This window comes from Astatotilapia calliptera, chromosome 11, assembly GCF_900246225.1.
Source record: "Astatotilapia calliptera chromosome 11, fAstCal1.2, whole genome shotgun sequence".
NCBI lineage: Eukaryota > Metazoa > Chordata > Actinopteri > Cichliformes > Cichlidae > Astatotilapia > Astatotilapia calliptera.
In genome coordinates, this window is record NC_039312.1 from 24,595,354 (window position 1) to 24,609,950 (window position 14,597).

Below are 14,597 nucleotides of genomic sequence, written 5' to 3' on the forward strand. Positions count from 1 at the left end.
AGATGGATCTCTGACCCTTTGAGTTGTGCTTCTTTTCACAAAAACACAGCAAACACACACTACAAATCATCCTAACATGAATACACAATACATATAAATGTACAATTATGCAAGGCCTTTGTTTGCCACAGACATTTCATCAGTATAGTGGTCTTTAGTATGCTTTCTCTTTTGATAGAAAATGGCGTGCATGAGAGCAACATTAGCACATGAGTCATCATCTAAAATTAGGCTCATTTTTGAAAGGTTGAAACTAACTGGGGGGGAGGGGATTCGTTTAATGTTAAAAGCTTAAGTGTGTTTGACTATTTTCAGATAATTAAAAATAAATCATTAGATTTTTGATCATTTTGATCATTTTTAGCTTTTTATCATGTCAGGATTTGTTACTTTTCTGTAATTTGTAGCAGTACAGACAACACGTATCTTTGGGTCACGAAGCACAGGAAATAAAGACGTGCAAACATGTGACAGCCATGCGACACTGTGTGACAGTAAATGATCGTTACCAACTATTCTTTCTTTCCATTTTGTTATCAGATGCAAACAAACATCCCATCTCTTCTTGCAACATCCACGTTTGTCTCAAATTCTCATGCAAGATACCATATCAAGGAAAACAAAACATTTATGAAGTTAGAATGACTCGAGTGATTTCATGAAGAGATTACAGAGATTACAGAGATGACAGACGCTGACAGGAAGGAAAAAAACACTAAAGTAAATACACCAGACTGGCCTGGAGATGTGAAGCTAATTTTCAGAGATACAAAGATCAAAGGAAAAATGAAGCATATGAAAGGAGTGTGTCAGGGTGTCCTTGTATCACTTTAATCATGGCTGCAGCATACCACAGAGGCTGACTGTGTGGAGAGTGATTTGTTCCTCTTCTTTAATTAAAGTGTGGAGAAAAGTCATATTAATGAACACTAACTTTCAGTGATTAAATATTGGTCTGAGAATCCTCAACAACACCAGAAAATATATTTTTGACTATCGTTGTTTTCCTTGAAAACACATTCTCTGTTAAATTACAATATAAAGCTCTTAGCCTGAAAGAAAATCCTGCTTTCTGACCCAGTAGGCTTGCTTTGGGTTTTTTACAGAAGCAGATGGTCCGTGTGGGCATCGTAAGTGCTGGTTGTTTAGCATAATGGAGGAAATAAAACATCATATGTTTGTAAGCCAAGGATTGCTGTGCACATCCAAGAGAAGGAGGTTTCTGTAAGTTTTCAGGGGTGTTGAAGAACAACTATCGACACCTCTACAACCCTGGCACCATCCATCCCCTCTAAGAATCAGGTGATGTAGTGACATGAACACATGTGATGCTAGAAGAAGGAAGATAGCATTGATGAATGGTTAAAGAACAAGGAGGAGAAAAGGGAGTCAAACAAAGGGTAAAGGACTGGAGATAACAACCACGATCAAGATGGAAAAAGATAAAAGTGCTTTTATGTTTTGCTAATTTTGAAAGCAACATATGGGAAATGAAAATCAGCGCAATGTATCACCCATTGCTAAACTGAAGTGAAAATTAAGAGAAGGGGGTGAAATGAAATACATCCTGAATATTACCAGACATCTGCGACCTTCTGGCTATATCCATAGCTGTTAGCTATTCCTTTCATTACGGGAATGGGGGTGGGGGAGGTGGAGAGCAGAGGGGAAAGCAGACGTAACGCAACTGAACTCATTTTAATAAAACAAACTCAAAGGTGATGACGCTGCCTTACCGGATCTCGACTCGTCATCATCCATACTTTACTGATAAAACTGCTTTCAAGATCACGAGGGAGCTATTCAATTTACATTTTCAGAATTGTTTTCATGATTATATTTTGAGTTAACAGTGTTGGGAGGTTTTCTGAAAGAATGTATCTTGAGTCCGTATGTCAGAAAAAAACACAGAACTGCATGCTGTTGTAAAACCTATAATTAGATACATTCTGCAGTTATGTTGGGGGCTCTTGGGCAAATCTTGACATTTATGATGGGGTGTTTGAGAGAGGTTTTCACTGGCAAGTAAAAGCTTGTCCATACAGGTATAAGGCAGGGGTAGAATGAGGAGGAAAGAGGGGGGTATCTGTCAAATCCTTGAAGAAGCAAGTAATACTAACCAGGTGTGACCTAAGGAATGTGAAAGAGAGGTGAGCTAAGTTGATGGACAGGAGACGTGGAAGCTGTCTGTCATTAGACCTCCAGAATTTTCCATGACTTCAGCGATCCATCTCTAAGCAGAAATGCAGCTGGAAGGGAAGCGGGGCCAACCATGTGTCTCAATAATGAGCTGTGAGATACAGGCTGAGGTAGCAGGGAGACACATGGAGGTAACACTTTAGTTTAAGTTTTAGCCATGCACAAGTGAAGGCAGATGGCTCGAAAGATTGGGGACAGTGTGTTCCTAAGATTAAAGAGGTTTTATACTCAGAGTATACATTCAGCATACTAGCACCCAGATGCTCACCACCCTTTCCTGTCATGAATCACACCAACTGGTTGCTTCACCTCTAACATTTCACAAATACCAGGAAACATATGGAAGCTGAACAGAATATAGTTTATATACACGAATTAGAGCTGCAACGAATAGTCAATTAACAGAAAATTAAGGGACAGCTACTTGAAAAAGAGTTTATAGCAATTTGGGGAAACCTTTCTATTTAGTAAAGATGGAGGAGGTAAACATTTGCTGGACTCATTGGTGGCTAAATATGCCCTTATTAACTACTGAAAAAAAACCAGACTTCTTTCAGCTGCTCTCTTTAGGGGTCACCACAGCAGATCATCTTCCTCCATCTCACGCTTTCCCTACCATCCATCCCCTCATGTCACACAAGCCCACTGCATGTCCTCCTTCACTACATCCACAAAATCTCTTCTGTGTTCTCTGTCTTCCTCTTTCTTCCTTCCTGGCCATTACTGTAATTACTTTACATGAATTTCGCATAGTAAACTCTACCTCTCAGTAATACGCATTATAACTGCATGTAAAAGCAATCGATCACAGTTTCTATATTCATCTGATAATTTATTCCATTTTGGATTGTGCTACACCAGAAGCCAGTTGCAGCAAACAAAGAAAAACACTACAGTGTATCAGTGTTACAGCATAATGTGGTCTATGGGCAGACCTGTGGACCAAGCCTGGCTCAGCCTGATATGGCAGCTTGTTTCCATGGTCCAGAGCCAAGCAGCCAATCATTTGGATATTGTCTCATGTTTGTACTGGAGGCTTTAGCTGCCCTTTGTGAGTCAACTGACTGATAATCCACTGCAGGGGCTCTGACCACATAGTCGAGTGGGAATAGATGACGAGAAACAGCAGAAGAAGGCCCTGACACTGGGATGTGGTGTAAAAAGTCAAATGAGCGAAACAAAATTGAAGGACTACCAATGATGATAGCAGTAGCAAGAAAAGATATGAGGACATAAAAGTAGCTGAATGAAGGTGAAACAGGCAAAAAGGCCTGGGTGGCTAATAGGAGAGATAAAAAAAAAAGAGATAATGTGAAAGCGTAAGATACAGCCGGTGCAATTAAAATCTTAAGTCTATGACTGTACGGTTCTTTCTGCTTCACCTGTACCCACTGCCAGTTTCCTCCTTCCTGCTAAACTAGCTAACTGTGCATTGGGAGAAAGCCAAGAAAGAGTGGAAAACAGGAAGAAGTGGGTAGAAGGGGAGGATTATTCAGTGAAGGACAGTCAGTACTGCTTTGATACTTGGATATAACCAAGGCGGGAGAAGAGAGAGCAGGCTGATAGCAGCAGGAAGACAAGCATGACATTGTTTGGCTGGTAGCATCATAACCATAAGGTCTGGATCTCCTCAAACTGCTCCTAGCATGAAGCACCTCCAAGTGTATATAAGCAGAGAGTTAGCATTAGCTTTGCTTATTCCAGCACCCTGAGCCTTAACTATCTTTGCCCTGTCATGCCGATAGTGGGCCGGGCTTTGGTGCTCTTGTGAACCGTTACACCAACTGCCCCTTTATCTGTGCCAAATAGGCACACATACACACAAACACAAACAGATGGGGCGAGGTGGAGAGTTTGTATGTGGGTGAGGGGCTACAGAAAAGGGTGTATGTGATAGATGGTAGATTTTTGGCTAGCTTTAACCTGCTAACTTCCTTGCCAAGGAGAACAGGCTTTTTCTCTGACAGGCTGGATCATATACCACCAGCTGGTAAACTAGGAGCCACAACCATTGCAGCGTCGTATGATACACTGTAAATCAAAAAAAAGACAGAGTCTAATAAAATAAACTATCACTGATCAAAAAGAGAGAAGTTAAGCTATCATCCTTAAGAGAGAAAAAAAGATTAAAGAAATTTTTTCCTTATGTTGAAGCAAATGGGGGGAAAGCCAGTAAGAGTTAAGAATGAAAATGAAAGAGAAAAGAAAAAGTGGGATTGTTCAAGCCGTTGAGGACCCTTTCTGCATTCTCGTGTGGGCTTGCCTACAAACTCACCACTGTCCCATCACAAGCTGGTACTGCCATTGACATGGGATTGAACACACACACACACCTATTTATAACTTCTGTTAAGTCCGGATTCTAAGTTATGTTGGGGTTGCAGTAATGTTCACATGCTTCTAACAGCTTTAGCTGCTTCAAGTGACGAGTGCCCACACACAGAGCAACGTCTGGCCCCACACCCAGCGCGAACTCTCCCCTTTGTGACATGTACACACATCTACTAGTTCTGTTAATGTGGTTTGCATTCTAGACATGAACTCCCACATAGTTACAACTATACTTCAGTAAGTACCATACTTCACTGAGCAACCCTGCTGCCTTCCTCTGCTCCCTTTACTCGGCACCTCCTCTCTTCGACATGCCTCCTTTCTTTCCTTGACTCTCTCCCTGTCTTTCTTTCTCTCTCTGCTATGTGTGTAATCTTCCCAGTATTAATACCTGCATTCCAACAGCCTACAGGAATGCCTTAACAATGTAGCACTGTTCAGGTGCAGAGAGTCCTCCTTGTAAAATACATAACACAGTGAAGCTCTGAGGAGTCCCAAAGCTACAGCATGTGTGAACGGTTGAGTGGAATACACTTGTATCTTACCCTGCCTCATAGCTTCTGTCTCTGCTATTACTCTACTACTATCTACTACTACTGCCTAAAAACCTCTCATGTCACATAACCTCTAATCAGGACAATGTATGAAAAAAAGATGATTAAGTACACTTGTTCACATACAGAGGTCTACAAATCCAGGGTGTAGGAGAGATCACATAAAAAGCTGAGATATGCAGCTTCATTTGTATTCACTAGTATAATTATCATTCAAGTGATGATAAATTATGTCATCTTTTATGCACAGATCCAAATTAGAGATGCAATCATAACTTTTTTTTGTCTTTCTTCAATATTGCTATAGTTAAAATAGCAATTAAATGATTACAGCATCAATTCGTAGTTGCACTCCTAGTTTAAATCAATAATTCCAAGCAAAATAAGCCCTTATATGCTTAGCTCTGTGTATGCAGTCTGCTTTTGTTACGTGATTGATCATATTGTGATGAAGTTCAATGTGGGAGCATATTTTAGTTATCATAATATTGATTTCTAGCTGTAAGAAGAAGGGAGCGATGAAAATGAAAAGCACTGACATACCGAATGCTCCATCATCCTCCCATCCTCCCTCTATCCCTCCCTCTGCCTGTCCCTCTTTGTCAGGCCTTATTATTGAACATGTGTCCTCTCTGCCCCTGCCATTAACCAATCCCACCCTCACACACAGCTTTCAATGCACAGGCACACGCATACACACAAAGAGCAGTGCACACGCCTAGACTGCTAATCAACATGAAGAGTTGGCATATCTTTCATCATTCTCCGCGGAGACAAATCTCAAAGAGTATGAGTGTGTGAGGATGGTGTGAGTGGGAAATGGGATCAAAGCAGGTCCACCAAACTCCTATCCTAGACCTCTCAGCCTCTCTCAAAGACCAAATACCCAGTCTCATGATTCACAAGTGCTCCATCAAATTACTACATCAGTGCATAGAACGCTTAGGTCCCAACTGCTTGATAATAATTCAGTAAGAATAATGGTTAAGTAAATGTAGTCTTAATGCTGCACTATGCCTGCTGGGGCAGAATGCGAGATGCTTTTGCGGCAAACTACTAGGAATATAATTACTTTAGTCCTTAATAACAAGAGACTAAATCAATTAGGCACTATGTTAGTCTGCCATTATACCCACAATAACTATCCATCATATCATGATTGTTGTTCCGAAGAATTCACAGACATGCAATTGGGGAGTCATTTAGCCGATGGAGTCATAACCCAATTGAACGCTATTGATTTTGGATGTAATATTCATATGGGCCAGGAACACATTTGGACATTTTTCTGTTAGACTAAATAAAAAATGAAAACATGAAAGTTGACTCCTCTTGTATTACCCAAATATGGAGGCAACCGGGGAACAAACCCACACGGTTCAGTTTCGGCGCTGCCAACAAAGACGGGCATGAATGCTCTCTGCTACTGCACCAAACTGATGCAACTTTACAAATACTGTTACAAAATCAGAAAGTTGCTGCTCAGCGAGTCAAACCCCTTCTGGTTTGAATATTGTCATTAGCTGAAATGTCAGTTATAGAAAAAATGACTCCTTTTCCTCACTGCACCGAAAACCCACGGATTTGAGAGATGCTGCTTCTATTGGCGCATTCTGCTTGAGCTGTGGTGATGTTTCGACAACACATGCTCAGGAGGATAAAGGATGCATGTATTAGGTCCTGATGGGGTTGATAGACAGATAATGGATGAAATATTAAAAAAAGAGGTTACTGGATCAGAAACACTAATGAGTTTGAGAGACGTAGAGAAGTTAAAGTCGAGAGCAGCAAAGAGACTGACAACCAAATTCCAGAGAGAAATGCAACAGAGCAAAAGAGACTTCCACAAGATGGGACTTGCGGAGAACATTAACAGTCAGGACATTGAAACGTTACTCCTCCACTCTTCTCTTTCAAACTCAAGTTCACACAGGCAGAGAGGAGCAAAGAAAACGTAAGTGTTATGGTCGATGCTTCAGCTTCGCTCTAGTAAAGTAAAGCCTCCATAAAACAAAGGCCAACTATGTCCTCAGGTGAATTCTTTAACTCAAAGCCTATGAAACTGACACTGGAGCTGTTCAGTGACTATATTATGGACTTGCTCTCAGGTAACATGCTCTCACACATAAAGGCATGAAGTCATAGAAAACATCCAATTCAAAGAACCAAACACCCACAAAGGTGTTTGCTAGAGGTGTAACACAAACACCGCCTCTGAGCCTAACCCACAGATGCCTCCACAAGCCCCCTCCCCCTCCTCCGCATTCTGCTTTACCTCTTCCTTCCCATTGCAAAGGATTAATGTTCACTACTCCAGTCTCCCAGGTCCCCATGGCCTAGTTAAAGCAATAAGATCTCATTGTCAAACAGTGACCAATCATACTGGAGAGGTTAACCACTGGTGTTTAACCATTAACTAGATTAAACTCAAGGGGCACAAGAATGTTCTGACAGATGCAACAGGGTGATAGGGCATGAAATGTGGCTTAAAAGACAGATTACTCATTGAGGTTTGGGAAAACCACCGGAGAAGTTTGAGTAAATAGAAAAAACTCAGTTACCTACTGAACTTCAAGTCACCCTCATCTCCTTCTTATCATTATGTGATACAGATAAAAGAAGTAAAAATCCCTCGAGGCTCCACTATAGTGCAGCCCCACCCTCGAAACAATTCCTGGGAGAGGGGTCCATTCAGGTCTCTGTCCACATTTAGAAAACTATACTTTAGTGGCACATGAAGTGTGTAAAATTTCACCCTCATTTTTCAGTAGCCTTTATTAAAATGTTTGATAAATACACAATGAACCACAGACCAACCAAGTTTAGTTCCGAGTGCATTCACAGCACCAGTTCTACAATTTTACTCTCGCCTTTCGCCATACCAGACAAAGCCAGTGGTATGGAAAGACACAAGGTGGTAATGGACCCCAAGTGTTAGTGTGTGAAGGAAGGGGGGTGACAGGGCTTTTTTGGAGGGGTTGCATTCAACAACTGCTGCTGAGGCAACTGTTGATGTCTGAAAAGCAACAGCTTGCGGGGCTCCCTGAGGACCTTCTGCCAGCCAACAGTCAGATGGAGGCTTTAAGGTTGGAGGGGCACAGGGGTTAGGATTTCTTCTCCACTGCCAAGAAAATGATCTTCTTGGCCACAGATGCAGGCTTTCTCCGTGACATTCCCCGTTCCTAATTGGCATTCGTCAATCCAGACACACTCAGCCTGACTGATCTTACTCCCGCTATCTCTGCCTTTATCACTTTTGTCAGTTTTATCTGTCTCTTGGCTGCTATTTGATTGCCGAAAACTACTGCACAGGACAGGATTTGCGAATCCATGTTGTGTGGCAGAAACAAATGACTGTAGCTCGTTTTTGTTTTATGGCACAGATTAAAACACTGGATATATAAAAGAGCTCAAGCCATTGCTCCTATTTTGTACCTTCCTCCCCCAAACACAGTGAGACATAACGGTTTTTATCTGCATGTTGCTCCGGCACTCTCGTGCTAAATGGACTGGTAGCACTTAACCTCGTCTCTTGAAAAAGCTTTGTGTGAATTTTCAATTTTGCTGCAACCCTGAATTGCAACCGCCAGCCCCAATTTGCCACCACATATACACATTTTGAGGCAAGGACGCACAATTAAGGAAGTGCTTCTTTTCAAGGTTGTATTTGAAATTACCCACTGCTGTCAACTTCCTCCCCTGGGGTAAGAAGAACAAGACTACACAGTGGCAAGACAATAGTGAGCTGTAATCATCTCTCATCCCATCCCTTGATCTGTCTCCATCCTACCCTTCCTCTCCGCTTCCTTCCTTCGTTCTTTACACATCCACTAATGGCAAGCCTTAAAACAAACAGGCCAAACCATATGATTACATTGGTTACTGCTTAATATTTGTGGCATTATTATAAAGTAGTAGCTTTAATATTTTTCTACTAAAACAAATCGAAATAAATATTCAAATGCAAACTGTGACAGAGACAGACATGATTACTGAAATGAGTGCACTGGAAAGTGCAAAACAAGGACGTGTCTAGTGGCCAAAAATCTGTCATATAACAGCTCTAGAGATGGGTGTAAAAGCAACCAGAAGCCTCACCAACAAAATAAAGAAAAAAGAAACATTAAATCTTTATAAGTCATAATGCAGGGACTTAGATATATAAAGATCAAGATATAAAGACCAACCAGACCAAGACAGCATGTAAAGCAGACAGAGGAATACAAAGATGAGACAAGTAATAAGAAACATGATTATAGAGTGAGAGAGATGGGAACATAGACAAAGCAAATCTGGAGAAACAGACCTTTTGTTTGTTTGTTTGCGTGTGTGTGTGTGTGTGTGTGTGTGTGTGTGTGTGTGTGTGTGTGTAATCACAGTTTTGCCTTGCCATTCTGACACTCTTGTTATATATGAGAGTGACAAAAAACTTTTCCATTACATTTGCGAGCCACATCCTTCTCTCGTTCTTACTGACTGATTTTTCCAAGATTAACCACACAGTCTACCATCTGTAGATTCCCAGTAGACTATCAGGGCTGAGTGCCAGCTCACGAGCTAACATTAGCGCCCTATCGAACTGCTGCAAAGGGCTTTAACGTTTTACTCACTGCGAATTATAAACACTAGCGGGCATGCTAAAATTCCCTTCTCTAAACCCAGTGATTACTAAATGGACTTCCAACCACAAGTCAAACCTGAATGTGCCCTTTACTTTTACTGAATAATGTTCAATTTGTGGCCAGAGGTTGTTCGACTGAGTCAAATCCATTTAAAGCACAAGAATGCAACCTGGCAGTGAAGAGTCTCCAGCTTTTCACCTATAAAACTGTCTCGAGATGGTGAGGTGAAAAGCGCATTTTAACTGTTTGTTTATATGTGGATTACTGCCTGTGAATTGTGGTCAGAGGGGGCTTTAAAGTGAGAAAGGAAGTCCTCCATAGAATTTGAGGTGAAGACAAACAAACACACACATCGCAGGGCAAGCTATGACGCGTCCACAGGTATGCCTCTCATTCCATCAGTGATTTATTTCGTTACTGTTACACAGACACATATATTCCCAAACATCATAATTACAGCCTTCCAACTCCAAACCCACCACCCCTAGAGGCTTAAATAACACTGAGATACGTATGTTGCTTCTTCCCAGTATTGAACATCAGACTCCAGTGCAGTGCACATTAACTAGGTATCTATGTTTTTGGGTTCTTTCAGTGCAAACATATCCATTGTAGGATTCACAAATTTAAGAATGGATACAAGCGTGTGGTTCCTCAAAATTCAAACCAAGTGACCCAGGACAGCCGTGAAAAAGGTCTTCTAGATTCTACCTCCTTGCGGCTAAATGGCTCTTTTTCTGACCTAATACCATAATAATTACACATCACTGCAGGGGGTGCACTTTTGAAGCTGGTCTGGCAGGGGGCACAGAAATTAAACGTGAGGAAATGACTGTGGGAATTAGGGCGGTGTTAGACAAAGAGGCTGACCGTACATGTTAAGGGATAACACCTTGAACTCAGCTGATGCTTGTCACAATGATTCTCTTCACTTGTTCGTAACCATCTTGACTATCTTTAGTAGTTTTTACCATAATCCCACAGTACTTTTCATTAGGATAAAAAAAAAAACCTTTACAGTCACTTTAATGTGTGTGTTTTACAACACAAACAACACAAAAACACTGACAACAGAACTTTAAGAAACTTTTTCTCCAAAAAAGGAAGCACAGCATGAGAAAGGATGAAAAGAGTATGGGCACCACGACCACATGTTCCTTTAAATTACCACTGGCTGATCATAGCTATGGTGTTAACACAACTTATGCAAATACCCACTAACAAATTTTGATAAACTTATTTTTGACATATACAAAACAACTAAGAAGCCACTGTTGACTATAAATATACTGTATTACAGGGCACTTTTTGAGGCGTGAAGGGTCCAATTGGAAATAAAATATCCATTAAAGTAAGTGAACTTAAGAAAACACAAGGTAAAAAGCTTAATGTTTGGTTAAAAATGACAGATTCTGATTTTTTTTTTTAATTCATGAAAACTGCATTTGTTTCTATTAGGGATGCCAGAGAAAGACATTGCAGGAAGCATAGTGTGAGAAAGTCAACCACCATCTTTCTAACACCAACACCACAGGCTCTTTCTAACACCACAGGTTGGTCACAGATAAAAAGTTGAGACAAACATTTACAGTAAATTCCCACAAAAAATACTCTTATCATTTTTGTCATACACACAACCACAAAGAACGCACTGTTGACTTAAACTCTGCTTTTCTTTACTCTGCATCACAGAGTGTGTCTTCTAGAGGTATTGGGGGGTGTGGGAGGCTATAACCTGTAAGTATACTTAAAACAGCCTTAAACTTCAGCAACTTTACTGTTTATATTTTACAAAAGCAATAACACAAAACACTAACTTCACCAATTAAATTTTTTCTAATTGCTTTTTTTTGTCTCAGCTGTAAATATTGTGTTGCTAATTTCCAACAGACTTACAAATTTTTTCAATGCTGATTCCTACGGGAGGAATGTGTGAGTGAACGGGTCAGTGGGTCAGTATGACTCAGGGCGTCAGCATGCTGAGCACCTAAGGGTGATCCAGGCTGCCATAGTACACATACACATGTGTCACTTAAATAATTACTGGCATGCCCATACATACGGCCTTTTTCCTTTTGAGTAAACTAAGAGCATGTGCATCCAACACATCCAATGCAGAGGTGCCCGTTGGCTCCAGTACACATAGATGGTAAGACCTAAAATAAATAAATAAATAAATCCTAAGCCTCTATAAACTGTATCCGTCTTTAGCACTCAGACTGTGATAGAAAAAAAGTAGAAATAAATATCATTACCAAAAGAATAATTTTACTGTCCTTTTACATTTTAACCTCAGAAATAATTATGATATCTTTTAATAGTCCAACTTTTCCAGTGACTGTAATCCTCTCTGACCTTCTTCGTTGCACACTTTGAAGTTCTGTAACTCCTCACTTCCTTCACTGTTCCTGTCAAAATGTTTACAGTCAGTAGAGGGTGCTGTCATGGTATCTGTGGCTATCATGAGTGGTTGTACCATTTGTAGATAACTTTTTTTCCCATGCCCGAACAGTCTCAAACAAACTATAAAATATGACTACCGGGTGGTTTATATTTGTGCATCTGTTCTATTTAGCTCAGGTCCATGTTCACCACTGACACAGTTGGAGCTTGCACTGCTTGCATGTAGAAAATGGAAATGCAAGTGGAAGTGAAATGCCCTGACTGGCATTAAAGTTTAACTTCTCCTATGTGCACAATCTCTACTTAAGAGACAGCAGACTTGAGAATGTAGGTCTGTATGAAACAATCCCAAGATAACAAGATGGTATTATTAGACAAAGCCAAGCCAAAAGAAAGACAAAGAAAAAGAGAACTTCGACAAACTTTACCTCCAAGGAAAAAAGGAAAGGAAAGATTTATCCTCAGACTTAAGCAGACCTTCCAGCAGCAACTCTAGGGCGTGGCACAGAGGGAACGGGGCAGGCGGGTAGGGGGGAGCACAGCACCTGGAGCCAAGCCTTTAAATCAATGCGGCACAGCTGCCTGATGCGTGATGCACTACTTACTTCATTAATTACAGGGCACTTTTTTTGTAGGTACCTGTTTAAAGCTCAATAAAGGGCAAACAGACAGCAAAGCACAACTGTTGTGATGTGATGCAGGAAACAGAGTGTAAGAAAAGACAAAAAGATAACCATCATCCTTCAGGTCATCTTAAGTGCTGAACCCACAATGTCTATTATTGCCATAGACAACCAAAAAGCTACCACTCTTGACTACACCTCTACCTTTCTCATGCATGTGGGAAATACCAAAAAAAAAATCATGATGTAGTCGATGTTTTAAGGAAATTAAGCAATGAAATATTACAGTGATATGAGGAGAGATCGCCTCAGCCACACTTAGAACAGCTATAAACCTGATGCAGCTCCACATCATCTCTCTGAAATATGGGCTTTGATCACAATCCTAAACTTTTCTCTGACAAAGAACATGCAAGGCTAAAATCAAGTTGCATTTAAACTGGCTTAGTTTCCCTGGCAGCACCTAGGGGTGCTTAGGGTAAGGCTCACTGCCAACACAGGAGACAGAAAATCCCGCAGATCAGACATCAAAGCGCTGGAAACTGCACCGCAGCAGCCAGACGTGAATGAGACAGAATAAGAGAGGAGCAACATGGTCTTCACAATAAAAGCTTATGACTTTCACTCCAGGGTAAGAGATTCACTGAAGTGATCAGAGGATTTAAAGCTTTTTGTAGATTCTCTTCCAGCTACAGGCTACTTTATCTGAACTTGGACATCTTTTTTTCTTGTTGGGGGGCGTTTTGTTTGTTTGTTTGTGTGTTGTTGTTGCTGTTGTCGGGTTTCGGGGTTTTTTTTTTTTTGGGGGGGGGGGGGGGGGGGGTAGCACATCAAACTAACGTACCGCAGTCAAAAAGTGCATTTAGCTGCAGAAATGCAACTCCCGCACATCCACACAAAGCCAAAGGTGCAACACGCAACATCCCGTTAGTGAACAACTCATCGAGACTGCGCGACCTGTGTCTGGTGCAAAGCTAAACCGGGAATAAATCCGGTTTCCACTAGATTCGGTTTGTCCTGCTTCACTCATTTGTAAATACGTCGGTTACGGTTTCTCAGGAAAAAACAATAAATTACAGACACGGCAAACTTAATGAAATAGCTCAGAACTTAATAAGCCGCTGCGGCACGCAGCCGACAGACAGGTTTGTGGCTTAAGCGGCGGACATCTCAAAGTCGGACTCCCCTACTAAAAAAAAGAAAGTATACATTTTCAGCCCGAAGGCATAGAAATCCTGTCAGCACGCTGTCATCAGCATGGGAAAGTTAATCAGGAGTGAGTCCGTTTAAAATATAACGGAAAGTACTAAAGACACTTACCTTGAAATACCCAGAGGAGCAAGGTGCACAAGAGCAGCGTGCGTCCGTATGTTATCCCGTCCATGGCCGCGTTTCCAACTTTTTCGGGAAAATGTATTTACGGTGTCTTTTAAGGGTGAACAGAGTGGAAATGTTGCACAGCAGCAAGTCGTTTCTTCTTTAAACGCTCCAAAGCTTTCTGAACCTCTCTCACTCTCTGTCGCTCGCTCACTCTGGAAAATGAGTCCAGCGCACTCTTCGTGTCTCTCTCTCACACACACACACACGGAAATTTGATGCTGGTGGCAGTCTACTTGGCTGATATATTTGCACAAAAGGTGACCCCCTCTCCGCTCAAAACACCCCCCTCCTTCCTCTCTCTCTCTCTCTCTCTCTCTCTCTCTCTCTCTCTCCCTCTCTCTCTCTCTCCCTTGAAATGAAAAGACTTGCCTGACTAATCGTGGGCCTATATGTCCATGGGGGCCAGCAGGATCTCTTAAAGGGAAGTTAAAAGTGATTTTATCATGAGCCTTACTGACTCTCAGCTCAAAAAGAGTACCCCTTAC

The 14,597-nt window shown here is 41.3% G+C and overlaps 1 protein-coding gene across 4 annotated transcripts in view; it reads right to left on the bottom strand.

The window, feature by feature from the left end:
* bcam (basal cell adhesion molecule (Lutheran blood group)) overlaps nt 1-14,366 on the bottom strand; it is a 49,378-nt gene extending 35,012 nt beyond the window's left edge. For 3 of the 4 annotated variants that reach the window (XM_026183757.1, XM_026183760.1, XM_026183759.1), the window contains exon 1: nt 14,053-14,365. In XM_026183757.1, coding sequence (XP_026039542.1) covers nt 14,053-14,116 — 64 coding nt within the window. In that variant the 5' untranslated portion in view covers nt 14,117-14,365. Of the gene's footprint in view, nt 1-14,052 lie in introns of all 4 variants that reach the window. The other variant, XM_026183756.1, reaches the window with a different exon arrangement.
* Nucleotides 14,367-14,597: the final 231 nt, after the last annotated feature.